Here is an 18,947-nt window from a genome sequence, read left to right on the forward strand (position 1 = left end):
TAGATAATATGGCATTCCATGTTGAGCTGAGCAAAAAATACACTTGCACTAGACTGCATATACCAACTGCTGGAGCAGGCTGAAAGAAAGACCGCACTGTGACTCCCTTGCTGGCACTCTGAACGGCCAAACCAGTCTATTTAGTACACAAAGGGGCTGATATGCAATTGAATAATAAATTGTGATATTACAGCAAGGTGATGCAGGATATCTTCACGCAATAAACAGAGCTACAAAACTAAAACAAGATATCATTGGAGCTAGCCAGTCTCCTTACTGTTACCATATAGCTGAATGAACAACCAATATATTATTAGTCAATTTATGTGACAGGGTAAGCCACTTTGCTCAAGTCAGGGCTATGTGAGCATTAAGGTAAGGGCCATACCAAAACTGGACGGAATGAAGTAAATTGCATCTGTGCTCCTGGTTAAGGACCCGATTAGAGGCAACAGACTACCCAAGATAGAGCAGCAATGTCAACAGGACCCATGTGATCCATCCTGACTCAAGTAACCAGAGTCAACAGAAGCAAGACTGTACTGTTTTGGTACTGTTGTAATATGTTCTATTTTACCCTGCATTAAGTGTTAACGGAGCGAGCAAACACCAGCAGAACTGCAATCCATGAGCTGCGTAAGATGCTCAGGCAAGTGAGGATATTCAGGGGTTAGAGCACTATCCTAGAACTTGGGAGACAAGGGGTTCAATTCCTTGCTCCCCCCAGAGTTCCTGTGGGACGTCAGGCAAGTCACTTGGCCTCTCTAGACCTCTGCTCTCTATCTGTAAAATGGAGATAATCCTCCCAGTGGTGATGTGAAGATAAAGATGGTCAGGTCAGCCGTGTAGCCAAGTGGAGGGAACAGGGGAGGCGATCCAAAAGAAAGGCGCCACCCACTGCGGTGCTTTTACTCAGCCGGCGGCGCTCCCTCACTCACACCGGGTGTCTTCAGCGGCACTGAAGGTCGCGCCGCCGAAGACCCGGAGCGAGTGACGGTCGCGCCGCCACAGACCCGGAGCGAGTGACGGTCGCGCCGCCGAAGACCCGGAGCGAGTGACGGTCGCGCCGCCGAAGACCCGGAGCGAGTGACGGTCGCGCCGCCGAAGACCCGGAGCGAGTGACGGTCGCGCCGCCGAAGACCCGGAGCGAGTGACGGTCGCGCCGCCGAAGACCCGGAGCGAGTGACGGTCCCGCCGCCGAAGACCCGGAGCGAGTGACGGTCCCGCCGCCACAGACCCGGAGCGCCACCAGGTGAGTAAAAGCGCCACAGCAGGTGGCCCTAACCCTAACCCGTTCCCTCAACAGAGGAATATTGACAAGGTGCCACTTGTGCTCAGTGGGGGAGTGGCCGCTGCCCCGCACCCCCCCAGCTACGCTACTGGGTCAGACACTCAGGTACTATGTTGATGGGGGCCATAAAAGTACTTTAGGCCACAACTATGTGCAGCCCTGATCTAAATTCATTTTTCTGAAGTCCAAGTTAAACCCAAGTATGTATTTGTCCCAGTATCACTCTGGCAGAGAATAACCTTCAGGGACAGCTGTTTGGTATGGAAGATGGTGCAAACACATCATTGACAGCACACCGATCTCTTTACTTTCAAAACCTCTTTCACAGATGGTATAGAGCATTCATGGTCAGACAGGCAAGAGGTCATTCAGAGAAGTCTCTGACCCATTTACTTTCACTGTATGCCCTTTTTTCTTATATAAGAAAAAGTAAATATTAAATGTTCTCTGCATCTCCACGAAATAATCATGCCTTTTCTATTGAAGATGAATGAAAGCCAAGAACATAACTGAACAAAATGGTCCAATCTCTATCTGAATGGAATAGGGGGATGGTGAATTAGCTCTGGAGTGGAGGGAAGATTTAACTGAAATAAGTACATAGCCAAGGTCTCTGGCTAACAAAAGTGAAGTTTGAATGCACCTGAATTTTTCTAATTCATAATATCAAGTTACCATTCTAAGTAGTTTGAAATTCATTACATAGCCTGTTTAGAATGCTGAAAACCCATCATCTAACAGCACCCTAAAAACTGGCTTTGAGAACACATGGAGCCTTTCAAGTCCAGTATGTCCTGTTACCACTCGATAGGTATTCAATAGCTTAGGAAGAATACACTGGTTATAAAATCATAGAAATGTACTGGAAGGGACCTCATTATGTCATCTAGTCCAGTCCCCTTCTCTGAGGCAGGACTACATTTTATCTAAGCCATCCCTGACAGGAGTTTGTCTAACCTGTTCTTAAAAATCTCCAATGATGGAGATTCCACAACCTCCGTCGGTAATTTGTTCCAGTGCTTAACTCGTATGTTTTTCCTAATGTCTACTCTAACCTAAATCTTCCTTGGTGCAATTTAAGCCTGTTGCTTCATGTCCTATCCATAGTGGTAAAGGAGGACAATTTATCACCCTCCTCTACTCACTAGATGTGGTCCCAAGTCAAAGATGAAGCATATAAGTAAGGACGGTGTAAGGAAGTGCGCACACCTGCTGCCTGGGCTGTAGCTGTTATATGTATAAATGCAGGACTACAGTTTCCAGAGGTGCCAACCTGGCCCTTTACGGGAGTGCTTGAAACTCATTACTAGCAAGACTGGAGGGCATGAAACTACATTCATTTAAAATAGGACGGGGTGGGAGAAGAAACCCGTAACAAAGACAGCAAGGCAAGTGAAGGATGACAACTGAAATGAGAAGAATTTCCTTGGCAGTTTAGCAAATTGCGGTATAGAGGCCTAATCTGAGCCTCCAACATATCACAATTGGTTTCAATGCTCTGGCTCAACTAGAAGTTATAGGCCTGATGCAGTATTTACTGAATAAAATTTTATCCAGTATGCATATTATGCAAGAAGTCAAACTAGATGATCCTCATAATCCCTTCTGTCTTTACAAGCTATGATTCTATGAAGAATCCCCTCCGCCCCCCTTGTCCAGTGTTAAATTTCATTGTAATGCAGGAAATACTAACTTGCTTGGCAATACGTTGTTCTCTGGCTACTTTGAAAACTATTTGTAAATATTACCTGTTCACACCTGGCAACAGAACGACACAAAGTGTATTATTCTCCAGACTTCTATAAAGCTTTTTGATACTGCGGTCTAACTTCTTCAGCTTTTTCCTTATGTCTTGCTCCTGTGTAGAATGGGAACAAAATGGTACTAGTATTAGATGCGATTGTCCTAGGTTTTATCAGCAATTCAAGTATGACTGCTGTCTTAAAAGCAGCTGGACTCAGTTCCTACTGGATGTGAATGTACAACATGCAAACCAGCAATCTTTTGTTGGCAGTCTCTGTGACCAGTGTCTGAATGGCCATGAATAGATAGTTGGTACCTTATCTTGTCATTCCTAGGTGGTCTCTCCAGGTTGGAGTTGAAGCATGGCGACTGGGAAGCTGCGGGGAATCATAGGACTGTTGCAAACTGATTTGCAATTTTATCAAGTAAAGATTATTTGTTCTTTTCTTCGAGGTACTCAACCATGGAGATCCCCATCAATCTATACTCTTTATTAACAGCCATTCCCATTGCATGTGACCCCCTCTTTTTCATGTTTCTCCCCATATATTTTATTTTAACACTGGGTCTTTTTGCTTTTGAAAAATGTAGGTCTCTGCTTCCTGTGTAGCATGCATTCTGCTGAAACGAATTGCACTGGTCTTTTGAATGTCTGTTTAACAGATTCTATACTAAAACATGTAACACATTCCATCTTTAAGCCGCTTTACAAATATTAATTCATTCTTAACCACCCCTCTGCCCCAGAAGGTAAATCCATTCTATAGACAGGAATCTGAAGTTAAAAATTTTGTCCAAAGCCATAGAAGGTCAGTGTCTGACCTATGATTGGGAAGTCTGGTTTCCCAGCTCCCAGAGCTGTACTCATTCCACTCTACCTTGCCTTATGATTTATTGTGACAAAGATATTTAACTCACAGAGGTAGATAGTTGTTCCTTTTTTATGTGTAGGATGTGATGTACCAGCTGAATAGGCTTCCCATCATTATAGTCCATGTGACAAATCCATCTGTGGAGGTGGCTAGAAGTGAGAGCTTTCCTACTTTGCAGTTGGCTGCCTTTAGCTCCTTGCCTGTTTATATCTTGAAGAGCCTCTTGTGCACTTTCTGAGGTTTGAAACTCTTTAAAGAAAAAAGAAAAACAAAACCAAGTACCCTAGGTCAGTAGTCATAGTTCAGAAAGCAAGTGCTACTCTGCTTTCTCAGCACCCATAGGGCAAAGCTATGGCATATGGGAGACTAGGTCTAGAGTCACTGTTGTAGCACAGTCTCACAAGGGGATTATTGTCTTCTGCTTCAATCTAAGCGTCGGACTCTACAGAGCCACAGGTTCAAATTCCAGTGGAGTTTGTTCAGCATTTCAGCTATCCCTGGGTTGGTCAGCTGAATTCAATACAGCTTACTGGCTGGATGTCTTTTTAGATGAGACCATAAACAGAGTTCCTGACAAACAAGCCACGGCACTTTGTCAGATTGCAGCCTGCATGGCAGCCATCTTCTACCCCCGAGGAATTTCAGTGCTGGAGTGGATATGTAGTTTGAGAAGCACTTCGGGACTCCCCTAGATGCAGGAGCTATTAATATCTAAAGTAGTATTAATTTTTTAAAAACTCCTGTAAGTTTAAAGCAAAATGTAGCTACATGGGTGATAGGGATTAGGCAGCTGGCTAGAAACCATCCAATGGCAACGCATAGTGTCACCTTACTCTGAGCTACAGGGAGTATAGTCCCACTAACTTCAACAGGAGGCCCAGGTGAGAAGTGTCTGCAAAATTAGGCCTATTGGGTGTCGTGTGCTACATTTACTTACTCAGGAAACAGTAATTTCTGTGCTTCCCACTTTTGAGATCCCTAGGCCAGAAAAGAGCTTGCAGGTCTTTCAAATGACTGAATTTCTCTTGCAAGTCTGTATCAGTTAGGGTTTTCTTCACCCCCGCCACATAAATCACACCTTCATTTTCAATATCCATTTCTAGCTCTTTTATCAGCATGTCACAGTCTAGCATCATCACAGTGACGGGTCTCTGAACCTGGGAGTATCAAATGGAAATATATGTAACATTCCAGTCTGAGCTGTTTTAGGGACTATGGGTCTCAGGAATTCTACCTTCTATTTACAAATTACATTTTTTTCCCCAGAAATCTGACAAACAAGTTTGTCTAAAGAAAACGAATGCAGCTGCACTTCTCTAAACATTCCTTGGGTTATGTACATCTACCTAGAGGGGTTAAGGTCACTAGCTGAGCCAATTAACTCCCCAGGCTGCACCTGGAGGAGGAGCCAGGGAGCAGGGATTAATTAGATGAGGCTCAGCTGGATGGGAACAGAAAGGGCCTGTACAAAGCCCAGGAGTTGAGAGTAACTAGGGGCTGCAGAGAAACAGAATACCATCAACCCTGGGGGGAGTGTTTGGCACTATAGAGGGTAGTGCACAGTTACTCCCTGGGAGGAGGGTGTTTGGGCTGGAGAAGGGGAGAGAGCCAGAAAAGTAGGAAAGGCTATAGGATAGGGCAGACCTAGGCTGCTGATGAGAGGGCCCTGGGACTGGAATCCAGCGTAGAGGGCGGGCCTAGGTTCCCCTTACCAGTCACTGGGGAAGTGGCACAGAGCAGGCAATGGAAGCAGACTGCCTGGGACAGTTTGTGCTAAAGATTTTGATACCCCAGAAGGGGGAAACATGCATGGTGACCTTGCTGGTGGGCCACATCATGAAGAAGGAGCACCTGCAGAGACAAGCTGAGCAACCACCAAAGCAGCACGCAGCACCTGGAAGGCACTAATCCACCAGAACAGCCAGGAGGTGGCATCCCTAGCAGTGAGTGGACCCCATCATGGGCAGATAATCTTAAATGCATCGCTTATAATTAGATGGTAAGAATCTAGTACAAGGAATTACTGACTATATACCATTTTAATAGATAACCAGGTCTAGACATAGTAAGATTGAGACTAGGGTGCCACGGCAACCTTAACTAATACAGTCATTGAGGACATCTAGCAATCTGAACCCTAAGGAGGGTTTACATTCAGAACATAGGACTGGGTTCTTACACTGACGTGCTGTACAATCTAGGGGAAGTCACAACCTTTCTGTAACCAAAACTCTCCATCTGTAAAATGGTTTTAATTACTTCTGTAAACTTTACAGGTGTTGTGAGGTCTTGTTCATTAATGCTAATAACATTCTTTGAGATCCTTTGATGAAAAAGGCTATAAAAGTACTTCATGTCCTATGCTGAACAAAATTCAGGCTTTTAGCACGTGCTTATATACCTTAATGTGGGACCCTGCAACATCAGCTCCATTTAGACTTTCCATAGCAAGTTGAGCGGCTTCTAATACTTCATACTGGATACAGATGTGGGGCTTTTAAAAGGAAGAATATTACGCTGAGTCTTCTACTACAATTATAGCATCCCTCTCCTTTCACAAATAAGTATTTATCACGTTGTTGGAAAATATCCTAAGAAGCCTTTTATATTCTATATGTAATACTTTAAACACACAGCATTAAATAGGATGTTTCATTGCTTTAACTTAACTCCCAACCCATGGTTTTGCCATTAAGGGCCTTAATGCTCTTCCCTCCACTAAGGAGAGAAAATCTCCATTGCCCCAGCATAAGGCTTCTTATCCTGGACTCTTATGCTACAGTTTCTTTGAAAGACCAGTCTTTTAGCTAGTAGCACAATAAAGGTGGAGTTAAACCATACTGGCTGTTTACAATAGCATTTCCACAATGCGTTCTTGGTGGTGCTGACTGCACTGCCAAACAAGCAGACCAATCCATGGTTTAAGTTGTCCTGTCTCCATCCCTCCACTGAGCCACATCTCCTAGTAAAACTAAACAATGACTTTGTATGTCAGCAAGTTAACACAGTTAAAAGGATTCTGTTATTCACCTGGTGTGTTTCAGTGAGCACAGTAAGTGATTGGATAGGACCACACTTCTTAAATTCTCTCCTTAAAGACTTCAGGCAAAAGTCTTTATCAAATGGACCCGCATAGACAGTCAGCATGTCAGCTAGCTGGATTCTCATCTACAGGAATACAAGTTAGTGCAGGGATTTTACAAAACAAAGAATCTGAAAAGTCCTGGGTCCCTCTCCAAGCTCAGCCTTAAAGAATGTTCTAAGATATAGCTTTACCTTTTCACAAACTTCAGCAACAAGGTCTGGTGCATCATGCGCTGAACGCAAAGTGAACTGAATGACACTGAATGAGGACAGAGGAACTTCTTGTATAGCTCTTTTAAGTATCTACCCGGGGGAAAAAATTCACACAGTGAATTGGTCAAGGTGTGCAGTCAAGTGGTTAAAGCAGGGGACAGCAAATAAGAACTTTTTTAGTTTCTAATTCCCAACTTTCCCTCTCGTTCTGTGGGTGACCTTGGGCAAGTCACTTCACCTATTTGTAGTTCCTGTTTACTTGCCCATAAAATGGGCATATTTCAGGACAATACAGGATCAAAATGTATTTCCAAAGATGACAAAACTGATTCATCCAAGGAAGCATTAAGACTGTTGCTGACATTTAGCATTTTAGGTTACTCAACTATTTTAAACGCAAAAAAACACTCAAGAATGTGTAGAACTTCTATTTCTTAGATACATATTTATTACAATCTGTTCTAAAAAGAAAAGGAGTACTTGTGGCACCTTAGAGACTAACCAATAGTACTCCTTTTCTTTTTGCGAATACAGACTAACACGGCTGTTACTCTGAAATCTGTTCTAAGTTCACTTACCTGTTTGTTTGAAGTGCTCAGACTGTTCTGACACAAGCCAGAGGAGGCTAGTTCCTTTCTGCTCAAAAGGAGAGTTTTTTGGCCAGTAGCATTCAAATGGTCTAAAAAACTAAGAGAGTCATGGTAAATATCAACTCCTCTTTAAAACTAACTCTTAGTTTACACTGAATTAGAAACCTTTGAGAAAATATTTGTTAAAGAAAAATGCTACAGTTCTCCTTGGAAGATAATTTTAAAAACTAAAACTTCCTACTGCCTGAAAATAATCATCTTGTGTCCTGAATATATTACAAAAATGACAATAACACAAAATTCACTGTTGTGAAGTAATCTAAGCCTTTTAATTTTTAAAAACTGTTAGATTAGGTGTGACTCAATAGCAAGTAATATATTTTGAGAGGAAGAGAAATATAATTTTGATATAAAACAATGTATTAATGATTTCACAAAGAACTGACACCAACATTATGGCTGTGTCTGCATTGGGAAGTCCTCCTACCATGGTTTGGGTATGCTTGGAGGTTCACTTGAATGCTTCTGGACTCCATTCTGTTGCAGTTGTAATGCAGATTTTTGCTGTGACGACTCCATCAGATTTGGGGCTGACAGCACCATCTCCAAATTTAGTTCTACTACCTAGAAAGACAAAAACACACTAATTCCTTTTCAAGCACACTGCATTCATGGGCATCAAACCAGCAATGTGTCTCCATAAAGTCCTCTCTGATTTAGAATTGGAAGCCAAGGTTTGGGGAGATAGAGTTGTGCATAAGAGCCAATCCACTGCAACTGTGAAAGTGTACACGTGCCTTAAATCAGCAAAAGGCATGAAAAAAGAACTGGAACCAAGATGGGTAATATTGAAAACAGGGAAAAGACCAGTAACATGAGCATAATGGAGAGACTGGAGGGATTAAAATAAAACAACCAGGATATATTTTGGAGCATTCCTCAAGATCAGCCAATTTCTACCAAGACTAATAAAGTGTCCAAATCCTTGTACACTCCACAAGTGGGGAATGCCACCCCCCAGAAATGATGATAGCAGTCCTGATTCAGAAAAGCACTTTAACGTGTGCCTGACTCTAAGCACATCAATGGTCCCACTAAAGTCAATAGGATGCTTGCATGCTTAAAGCATAATTATCTTCCTGGGTCAGGGCCCAAGTGCACAATTATTCTAATAAAAAGAAACCATGAAACAATTAACTTATTTTTTTTTCTTTAGGAGGGCTACAAACTATATATATTGAGATTTTAAAGGTTTTTTTTAATAAAAACTAATGAAAATACATTAATATCCTACAAAGTTACATACTTTTCTGGGTCCCTGGTCAATAAAGTACTGAAGCAATTCAAGTGCAGCTTCAGCATCTTCTGTTGGATCATGACCAACTTTATTTTCACTTTGAATTTCCTTCCTAAAATGTCAAAGTAAAACATACAGAAAGGTTATCAGTTTTCACACCCTAAATGATATAGTACCTAGTCTTTCAGAAGCCCCGTAGTTTGTTCTTTTCAGGTGGTATATTTATCCCTGTGCTCAAAGACTGCTGTATTTCAAGTATCTTTGAATCCGTGTTCTTCTGAAATGTTCCAAAAGCCATTGAAATAGATAAAGAATTTCTGCAATGTTCAATATTGCTTACAACTTTTAAAAGATTTCATAGATGCCTTGGGCTATATTGTGCTTTGACACACCTTAGCTATCTTTATCTTCAACTCTGCTAGTTTCCCCATCTCATCATTTGCATGTAGTACAGCAGTCTCTCCTCCCATCTCACCAAACCATTACTAGTAAAGAATATATTATGTCTACAAAACATACTATAGAATGTTTGCTGGCACGCTATGGAATATCATTAATAACTCAAAATAAACTTGTCAAAGCACTCTTTCTGAAACATTACCCTGACTTTCTGTGTTCACTTTCTTGCTAATTTGAAATAAGTCTCCTAGTCATTTGTGTGAATTAGACACGCTGAAGTGTTGAAAAAGAGTATTCTGGCCTCTTAGATGTAAGATTCAGCATCTCACAATTAACAGAATTAGAGGAAGCATAGTCTTGTAGTTGCGGCACTGGACTGGGAGTTAGGAGATCTGGGTTCGATTCTAGCTGTGCTACATAGTCACTGTATGATTTAGGGAAGTCACTTAACCTCTCTGCCTCCATTTCCTACCTGTAACACGGAGACAGTAATCCTTTCTTTGTCATGTCCACTTCAACTGTTTAATTTTCAGGGCAGGACTCTTAAGGTAAGTCTACACTGCACGCTCACTGGGAGCAACATGGAGTCTTTCCCCACTGCCTCCTCCTGCTTGGGTCTTTCCCTGCTGCCTCCCCTCTGCCAGAGCCTTTCTCCACACCAAAGAGAGGCTCCAGCAGCAGAGAGGCAGTGGGTCTCTACACTGCTAAAATAGCAGCAGGCACTGCTTGGGTGTGTAGAGAGCCATGTAGGGTACGGTATACTCAACTCAGCTAAGCAGTGCCTCACCATCTACACTGCTATCTATACCTGTGCTTGGGGGGGCTTGTAATGTCTGTACTCAGCACATCGCCATAAGGAGTATGCAATGTAGACATACCTTTACTGTGAATACATACATCACCTACTATTATTCGAATTCACATTACGTGTTATTTCGTATACATTATATAATCTGATTTTCTAAACATATTAAGTTTTAGATAAAAACACTCATGCTCTTGGTGTAATAATTATGATTGGTAAAATATTACATAGTAGTACTGGTTATCCGTTGGCGTAAACTATGACAATACAGTTTAAAAAACAAAACAAAAACAAAACCTTACCCTAGAACAGCTTTTGCTAAGAATTTTAGCTTGAACCGTCGACCTTTGTGTCTGGCAAAAAGCAAAGAGGTGTCAATAACGCTGGGATGTATCATCTGGAGAAGAGAGAACGTCATCAATAATATGAGTAAAGAACATCAGTATTATGGAATTGTGGTAGTAACTCCACAGTTAACACTGTGATGGGCTTTCCACTATTAGCCCATTCTCAACCCTGTGATAGCTTCTTATTTTCCCTGGGGGATAAGGAAGAATTGTGGTGAAATACAAGGAGAAGGGGTCGCAAATGCGGAGATAAATCCTCCTATGGGCTGGGTTCCCCAATTGTTTCCCCACGGACCCTCTGACTATTGGCCTAGATTCCAGACATAAAAAGAGGTCAACTTTTTGCACGTTCATCATGTACATAGAGGCCATAGGTGCTCAACAAAATACCCTACACATTACCACAAGACGGGTCTAAAATCCCCCTCTACTTAACAAAAACTGGAAAAATGGGCACAGATTATGCTCTTGAGTTGTAGGATGATAGGTTATGGTCGTTTAAATTTATCATATGAAAGATCTGTCTTTACCACAACACAATTAGGTGTACCCAGCAATGACTGAAGGGAAAGGAAGATATAGAGTTAAGGCTGCTGGTGAAGACTTTTACAGCTTTCTTACCTCTTGACTTTTGTGTTTTTTTAGAAGTCCTCATATTTTAAACATATATTTTTACACCCTTATGCCATCTTAACAAAAGCCTGGTAAATAAGTGATTACAGCTCTAAACTAGAATTATTTTGTCTTCAAGTATGAAAAGCACCAGACAAAACAGGTCCAACATGGCTGGGGAAAATCCTCATAAGAGCATGCTCACTTGTAAAGCGTGGAGGTCAGCATTTAAAGAGTGACCCACTAATACCGCATCACAGGGAAGCAATTTCTTTAGTTTGTCCTGAATCTCTGGAAGTTTTGTTTTCACTGGAAGAAGAATCTTCCTTGTGATTCCTGAGTATCTTCAAAAGAAAAATGGCAAATATAAACCAACATATTAGCAATTTCATTTACTAGAGATCATTTCAAGCAAGACACATAAAATACATAGATTACAAATGTGACCATGTCAGAATTGTAACTGTGGCTTCCTGTGTATATTATTCTGGTGTAAAGAGGACATAGTACAGGTGATTTATTAAACTGGTAAGGGAACATTCTGGGGCCTGTTGGGAGAAGGAAGGCTGCTGAAAGTAGCAGAAGGGATTTTCCAGATGTGCAAAAGCGTGAAATTGGGCCCAATCTTAAAATTTTGGGGATGAAATGTAGCTTAAATTTTGCCTGGTTTCATTATGAAAGTTCCACACAACTCGGCTCTTGGTACCCCTGAAAGTCAGTGAAATGAAATACTTATTTTATAGAGCAGAGGCCTGGATTGCTATCTCATGCTCTTACTACACCATGTCTTCTATAACTAGCAGTAAAAGAGTAACCTGTACCGGACAGTAAAAGGGTAACCTGTGCTGGATCATTAATCTGCAATCCAGGCTTTTCTTGGAACAGTGCAGAAAGCTACGTGCAGCAGACATTCTTGAAAGGCCACATGGACCAGACTCAGTCTGAATGGCTCTCAGTTTTACAGGAGAAGCATGAAGAAGTTTATATGCTGGATACCTGGTGAAGTAGTTCAGTATCTGGGTTTCAGGTTTTATAAGCTCATCCATGATACACTGACCCTCTGCATCCACCAATGAGACTCGAGTTACTTCATTCCCCTTCTCAGTGAGGCACTAGCAGACATAAAAATAAAAAGTCAGATCAGAAATCAGCACTGGGTTTATTGCCAATCAGTTGTCTCAAGAATACCAGTTAATTATTGCAATACAGATTTTAATTGCTATCACCGTTAAAAAAGTTACTAACCTGGAAGACTTACCATCTATTACTAGTTTTTAATAGTGCAGACAGTTCTGATTAATTTTTGACGCTCATTACAAATGTAGCAGGTGCACATGAAAGTGTAACACACAGTTAATCTTTAGGAGGAAGAACTGATCATACAGAATAACTTAGTACTTTACACCCAGATTGCCGCAACTGCTCTGCCAAGTGCTAAAGCAAGAGATGGGCCCACCTATTTAAAAAGGGCGCAGGTAATGCCAAAACGAGGCTCTTCTTCAAGAACCAAAGTGCATGAAGGGACAATCCTCAGCGTGGCACAGAGCCTGAACAACTGTGTTGGCATTGGGGAGACGCATAGGGAGAAGGAATCCTCCCCCTTCCCCATCTCTAGTGTGCAAAGGCTGCAGCAGCCCCCATGATCCTCCTCATGTCCACTCTGCAGGGAAAGGGACAGTCTGCTTAGCAGTGGATCCGTCTGTCCTGTCTGGTATGTGGGGAACCACTGTGGAGCTGAGTGCTGTGCTGGGGGCATTTAACGCATACGACTTGGCTATGCTGTATTTTTTTTGAGCTCTCTCTCACTGGGGAAGCCGCCCTCATGCTACTGACAGAAGAACTGCTGATGTAGATGGGCAGCTGGTGTCTTTACAACTGTGTTTTTTTGGATAGAAACGCTCTCGAACATGCAGAGGGTGGCTGGCTTTATTTTTGGAGCCAGTGGAGGTTGTACAACTCATTTCCTAGCCTCCTTTAAGACAAGAAATATTTTTATACCATTTCACAATCCAGCCCAAAGAGGGGACTGCTGTCTGTTCTCGGGCTGTCACATTGTGTGTGGACATAATTCCCACACCCAGGGGATCCTAGAAAGAAAAATAAAGAGATTTGAGAACAAGAAGAAGAAATCTGTCTTATGTAACTCATCAGGTACAGATGAGGAGAATGAAAGTTTGAGATGACTTTGGTAAAGAGCCTCCACTCCTTGTGCAACTAAAACTCCCAGTGAAAACCAATGGGATTTATTGATTTATTTAAGTGTATTAGGCTGGGATTTTTACCAAAATGTATGTGGCCTGACCTTCTAAAGGATAATCATATTTTCTCATCTCTTCCAAGGTTAGAATATAGCTGGTCAGACCATGCTTTTCCTCGCCATATTTCTCAATGATAGGGTCTTTTTGCAGGTCTGAGTTCTTAGGAATGTGTCCACTATAGGCAGAAGCTGAACCTATAATAAGAAATTGCACTTTTAAAAGCTGCCAACAAGTTCATACAGTATTGCTTTATCACGTATAAACTACTGTAATTAACATGCACGTTTCACTTTGAAGGGTGGCAGAGTTGACTAGCAGTCAGAGCACTGGACTGGGACTCAGATGACCTGGGTTCTATTCATGGCTCTGACACTAACTTGCTAGGTAACCTTAGGCAAGTCGCTTCATCTATCTCTGCATCAGTTTATCATCTGTAACATAGTGATAATGATTCTGCCCTGCTTTGATACATGCTAAATATTATAATTATTTAAAATTTCATCTTATCTGTGAGAAATTGTTGCTATTAACTCCTCAAAGCAAGCAGAAAGAGATCTCTCCACTAAGTCAGTGGGGCTCAAACTGTTTCAGTGCCCCTCCCACCCTCTTAGTGCATAGCCAAGGCTTCCTCAGCAGCAGAGCTTGTGCTGAAGGTGAAGCTGGGGCTAGAGACAGAGAAGGAATGAGGGCGGGGCCAGGCAAGGGGTAGAGTGGAGCTGCAACTGGGGCTGGAGCTGGTCTGGGGTTGGAGAGGGAGTGAGGGCAGAGCAGGGCCTGGAGGCAGAACAGGACTGAGGGGGTGAACAAGTTTTGGGGAGGAGTGAGGCTGGAAGCGTGGTGGTCCCTTCCCAACCCCGGTGGGGGCTGGCCCCCGACAAGTTCCTCTACACCCCCGTAAGGAGGTTCACCCCACAGTTTGGGGACCACTGTACTAGGTGATACTAAGGGTAAGTGTTACACTAGGAAAATACAAGTTCTAACAAAGGTGTTTGTTACAGTGTTTGTTGAACTATCCAAGTTATTTTTTATCTATCGTTATAGTACCTGAGCTCACAAACAGAATGGATTTTATCCACACAATGCCCCTGGAAAATAAGGCGGTATTTGCCCCCTTTTAAAGGGAATGGAGGCACAGGTTAGGGTAAACGACTTGCCTGAGGTCACAGAGGAAGCCTGTAAATTAGGAACTGAACCTAGGTCTCCTGACACCCTGTCCAGTTCCCAGATCACCAGACTAAACAAGCCTTTCTACCGTTATGTTTGAAGTCACATAAAGAAGCATAACTTCAGTAAAAACTTATCTGAAACCCCAATCTCTGACTGCAGCTTATTGTCCAAATTTTAGAAAATTTTATCTATTCATACATTATAAAGTAAAACTTGCTAATTCATCCACTAAGGGCCTGATTCAGTATTCTTTGCACTGAGAATTTCCACTGACTAAGTGGAGTTTTGAGTATGCAAGACTGATCCCTAAAATTACAATTAAGATCATAAGGGATGTAAATAATGAGAAGTCAGCTGTCAACACACTGTAGTTTATCTAGTTCACTGTTCAGCATAACAAAGAATTATTACTGAGAGTAATGCGGAAGTCAAGAAATGAATACTTAACGAGCCTGAACCTATTTCAGAGATCTGTTTCTCTTATTAACTACATTTTAGAATGATAGTATAAATGCTTGGTTTCAGAGTAGCAGCCGTGTTAGTCTGTATTCGCAAAAAGAAAAGGAGGACTTGTGGCACCTTAGAGACTAACCAATTTATTAGAGCATAAGCTTTCGTGAGCTAAAATTTGCATCTTTATTATCCCTTTTACAATTTTGTTGTTGTAAACTTCCTTCACATTTACTTTTGGTAATAAGCAAAACAGACTAATAGAAATTAGTTAGTCATTTATTTCAGAGTTAAACCAGTGATTCGTTGCATCTTGTAATCCTGCATAAATTATATTTAGTTTAAAATTGATTGCATGTGATACAAACAGACTCAAAACATCCTCTGAAATGGGTAAACAACTGTTGAAAATGACAGTAAAAAGTGAGGTACCTTGCATGCTGTTCTGATGTTTCATACTTATTCCTTCTCCACACACACTAGCTATAAAATTGGCTGAAGTAGGTGGTAAACTGAATCTCTGTTAACGAACAGAAAAGAAAACATGTTAAAGGACTTTGCTGCACAAACAAAAGTAAAATATTTCAAAATTAAATTCACAAATAAGGAACAGTATTCCTATTACTATGGAAATTCTGACACTTTATCTTCCCCCATGCCAAATTTGCCACTAGTGTAATTCCACTGAAGTCAAAGGAGGGTAAGTATACAAGACTAACTTAAGTTAGAGACAGCGGTGTCCTCAGGGGACATTGAAAAAATTCAATGCAATTTTTTGTGTTAAAGTGAGTATGATTTGCAACTAACTTCTTGAGAAACTGTTCATTACATGATGCTCCATAAATTCACAATCTGCAGACCATATTCTTAAGTAAAATGCTGTTAATTGTTACAGCAGTAAGAGTTAAGGCACAAGCAGCTGTGAAAACTAAAGTGACCTTTATTACAAAAATATTATCATGATTAGCTTTGCAGCTGCCTGATTGCACCCTATCTTCCTGTCACAAGCTTCCACCTCCGTTCCAGCTGGACCACCCCTTTCTCTCTACTGCCGAGGAATACTGCTGTCTCATTATTCACTTATTACTTCTCCCATCATTTATAGAGAACAATACATTTTCAAGGGAAATGATTCACAATGATTTAGCTGAATAATACAGGACTCTCTTGTAGCTACTCAATTATCATATTATAGCCTTGGCTTTCCAGAGGCAATCAGGCTCATCTCAGTGCAGCATCTCACTGGCAGAAGCAGAACTGATAGTTCCTTGTTCCTGAAAAGTTAGGAAACTGCTCTAAATTAGAAACATATGTTTGCTGCAGCTAAGGGAGAATTTCCTAAGATTTTACTGATTCAAAGCACACTGTTAAAATAAATAAGATATATAAAGGGGATTAAATGTAGCTGGGCAAATTAAAAGAACTTTATTACATTCTGCCCCAGCAATAATCTCTTCAAGGAACAAGAGGAATTCTTACCATAAAACACAGCATGGTCTGCAAACACTAAGGACTAGATCATTAGCTGGTGAACCTCTGCCAACTGATACCCGCTGAGAACAAGTCCTAAGTCTATTGAGATATATTTATTTATAACATCCTCACCCTCTTGAAGATACAAAAATATTATACATGTAGTGTGGAACTGTTGAGGTATTTTATTTCACATTTTATTACTTCAAAAACTGGAAATCTTTAATCACTCTGCTTCTAACATCAGAGCTTGGTCCTTTGTCCTGGGCTAACAGCAGGTAAGAAGGGAGGGATTCTCTCATATTGCCCCTTGGGATTCAGAGATGTCCACTTCCCATTGGGAGGAGAATAATTTCACTGTAGCAGTTAAACCACTGGGGTATTGTTGGCTGAAAAAGCTTACTTGGTAGAAACACAGTTTGTGGACTTACATGTTGAAATGCCCTTCTGAGATGTTTGAACTGCAAATAGAACTTGTAGAAATAGAGCTGGCTCACTTCCTGCAGAACAATAACCACAACCTTAGCCAGGTGTCTTTGGTGATAAATACGGCACCAGCTGCATTAGAAAACAAAGCAATACAGTTATCAATACTTTAAAATTAAACAAACATAGGACCAGTTCTGTTCCCAAGTAAGTAAAGCTCCCACTGACTTCAGTAAGAACAGAATCTAGCCCTTTATCTTACATATTGGTCCATATAAGCACATCATCATGTAAACAATGTAAATGGGGAAGATAGAGCTCTGAGCTTTTGGGGCTGTCTGTTTGTTTGTTTGAGGGAAGCCTGGCTGTTTAAAAATAGCCAGAGCTCCGCGAACCAGCTGAGCAGCGGGGAACAGCAGAGCAGCACACAGCAGGAGTTTGCCTGGGAGTTCGCTTGGAGTGAGCCCAGTGAGGCTTACATCTTGCCAACTTCTCTGAGGAAGCTCATAGTAGGAAGGTGATATGGAAGGGGGGGGTTCAGCTATTGTGACCTGCACTGCATGTGCCATGTTTGTCTTTCTTCCACAGGACAGAAGTGACTTTGTCTGTACAAAGCGCAAGCTAGTATCCATATTGGAAGAGAAGATCAAAGGTCTGGAGCTACAGATATCGACCCTGCATTGCATACGAGAATCTGAGGATTTTCTGGATAAAACTCAGGATATGCTTCTACAGGCACAAAGCTCTAAAGATTTAGAGCAGGTTGCACAGCGGAGCCAAGAGGCCAGTGAGGAAGCTCGGCAATATGTGACCTCCAGAAGAAGAAAGGGGAATGTCCGGGTACAGCAATGCGGACACAGGTAAGTAACCATTTTCATGTTCTCTCCACAGGTACCATTGCGGAGAGTGGACCAGATGATACATCTGGGGGGAGAAAGCAGAAGGAGACTCCGCTGGTTGGAAGGCATGAGATGCGCTGTCCTGAAGTTGGGGGTTCCACGACCACCACTCCCAAGAGAAGGAGGCGGGTGGTGGTGGTTGGGAACTCTCTCCTCAGGGGGACTGAGTCATCTATCTGCCGCCCTGACCGGGAAAACACAGAAGTCTGCTGCTTGCCAGGGGCTAAGATTTGCGATGTGACTGAGAGACTGCCGAGACTCATCAAGCCCTCGGATCGCTACCCCTTCCTGCTTCTCCACATGGGCACCAATGATACTGCCAAGAATGACCTTGAGCGGATCACTGCGGACTACGTGGCTCTGGGAAGAAGGATAAAAGAGTTTGAGGCGCAAGTGGTGTTCTCATCCATCCTCCCCGTGGAAGGAAAAGGTCGGGGTAGGGATCGTCGAATCGTGGAAGTCAACGAATGGCTACGCAGGTGGTATCGGAGAGAAGGCTTTGGATTCTTTGACCATGGGATGGTGCTCCATGAAGGAGGAGTGCTGGGCAGAGACGGGCTCCACCTAACGAAGAGAGGGAAGAGCATCTCTGCGAGCAGGCTGGCTAACCTAGTGAAGAGGGCGTTAAACTAGGTTCACAGGGGGAAGGAGACCAAATCCCTGAGGTAAGTGGGAAAGCGGGATACCGGGAGGAAGCACAGGCAGGAACGTCTGTGAGGGGAGGGCTCCTACCTCATACTGAGAATGGAGGGGCGATCAGCAGGTTATCTCAAGTGCCTATATACAAATGCACAAAGCCTGGGAAACAAGCAGGGAGAACTGGAGGTCCTGGTGATGTCAAGGAATTATGACGTGATTGGAATAACAGAGACTTGGTTGGATAACTCACATGACTGGAGTACTGTCATGGATGGTTATAAACTGTTCAGGAAGGACAGGCAGGGCAGAAAAGGTGGGGGAGTAGTACTGTATGTAAGGGAGCAGTATGATTGCTCAGAGCTCCGGTATGAAACTGCAGAAA

At 42.3% G+C, this 18,947-nt stretch overlaps 1 protein-coding gene across 7 annotated transcripts in view; it reads right to left on the reverse strand.

The window, feature by feature from the left end:
- The window catches only part of REXO5 (RNA exonuclease 5), a 33,645-nt gene that overhangs the window by 1,542 nt on the left and 13,156 nt on the right, over window positions 1–18,947 (reverse strand). For all 7 annotated transcript variants that reach the window (XR_012161130.2, XM_073362224.1, XM_073362228.2 and 4 more), the window contains 16 exons: window positions 17,033–17,159; window positions 15,561–15,648; window positions 13,556–13,705; window positions 13,252–13,340; window positions 12,250–12,365; window positions 11,459–11,597; window positions 10,597–10,691; window positions 9,100–9,202; window positions 8,281–8,417; window positions 7,782–7,890; window positions 7,183–7,293; window positions 6,937–7,074; window positions 6,308–6,400; window positions 4,844–5,063; window positions 3,953–4,155; window positions 3,040–3,149 (listed from right to left, as the gene is read on the reverse strand). Coding sequence is in view for 6 of the 7 variants with exons in the window: in XM_073362224.1 (XP_073218325.1) it covers window positions 3,040–3,149; window positions 3,953–4,155; window positions 4,844–5,063; window positions 6,308–6,400; window positions 6,937–7,074; window positions 7,183–7,293; window positions 7,782–7,890; window positions 8,281–8,417; window positions 9,100–9,202; window positions 10,597–10,691; window positions 11,459–11,597; window positions 12,250–12,365; window positions 13,252–13,340; window positions 13,556–13,705; window positions 15,561–15,648; window positions 17,033–17,159 (2,028 nt within the window). In the remaining variant the exon portion in view is untranslated. The remainder of the gene's footprint in view (window positions 1–3,039; window positions 3,150–3,952; window positions 4,156–4,843; window positions 5,064–6,307; window positions 6,401–6,936; window positions 7,075–7,182; window positions 7,294–7,781; window positions 7,891–8,280; window positions 8,418–9,099; window positions 9,203–10,596; window positions 10,692–11,458; window positions 11,598–12,249; window positions 12,366–13,251; window positions 13,341–13,555; window positions 13,706–15,560; window positions 15,649–17,032; window positions 17,160–18,947) is intronic.

The sequence above is a fragment of the Lepidochelys kempii genome, chromosome 10 (assembly GCF_965140285.1).
Source record: "Lepidochelys kempii isolate rLepKem1 chromosome 10, rLepKem1.hap1, whole genome shotgun sequence".
Taxonomy (NCBI): domain Eukaryota; kingdom Metazoa; phylum Chordata; order Testudines; family Cheloniidae; genus Lepidochelys; species Lepidochelys kempii.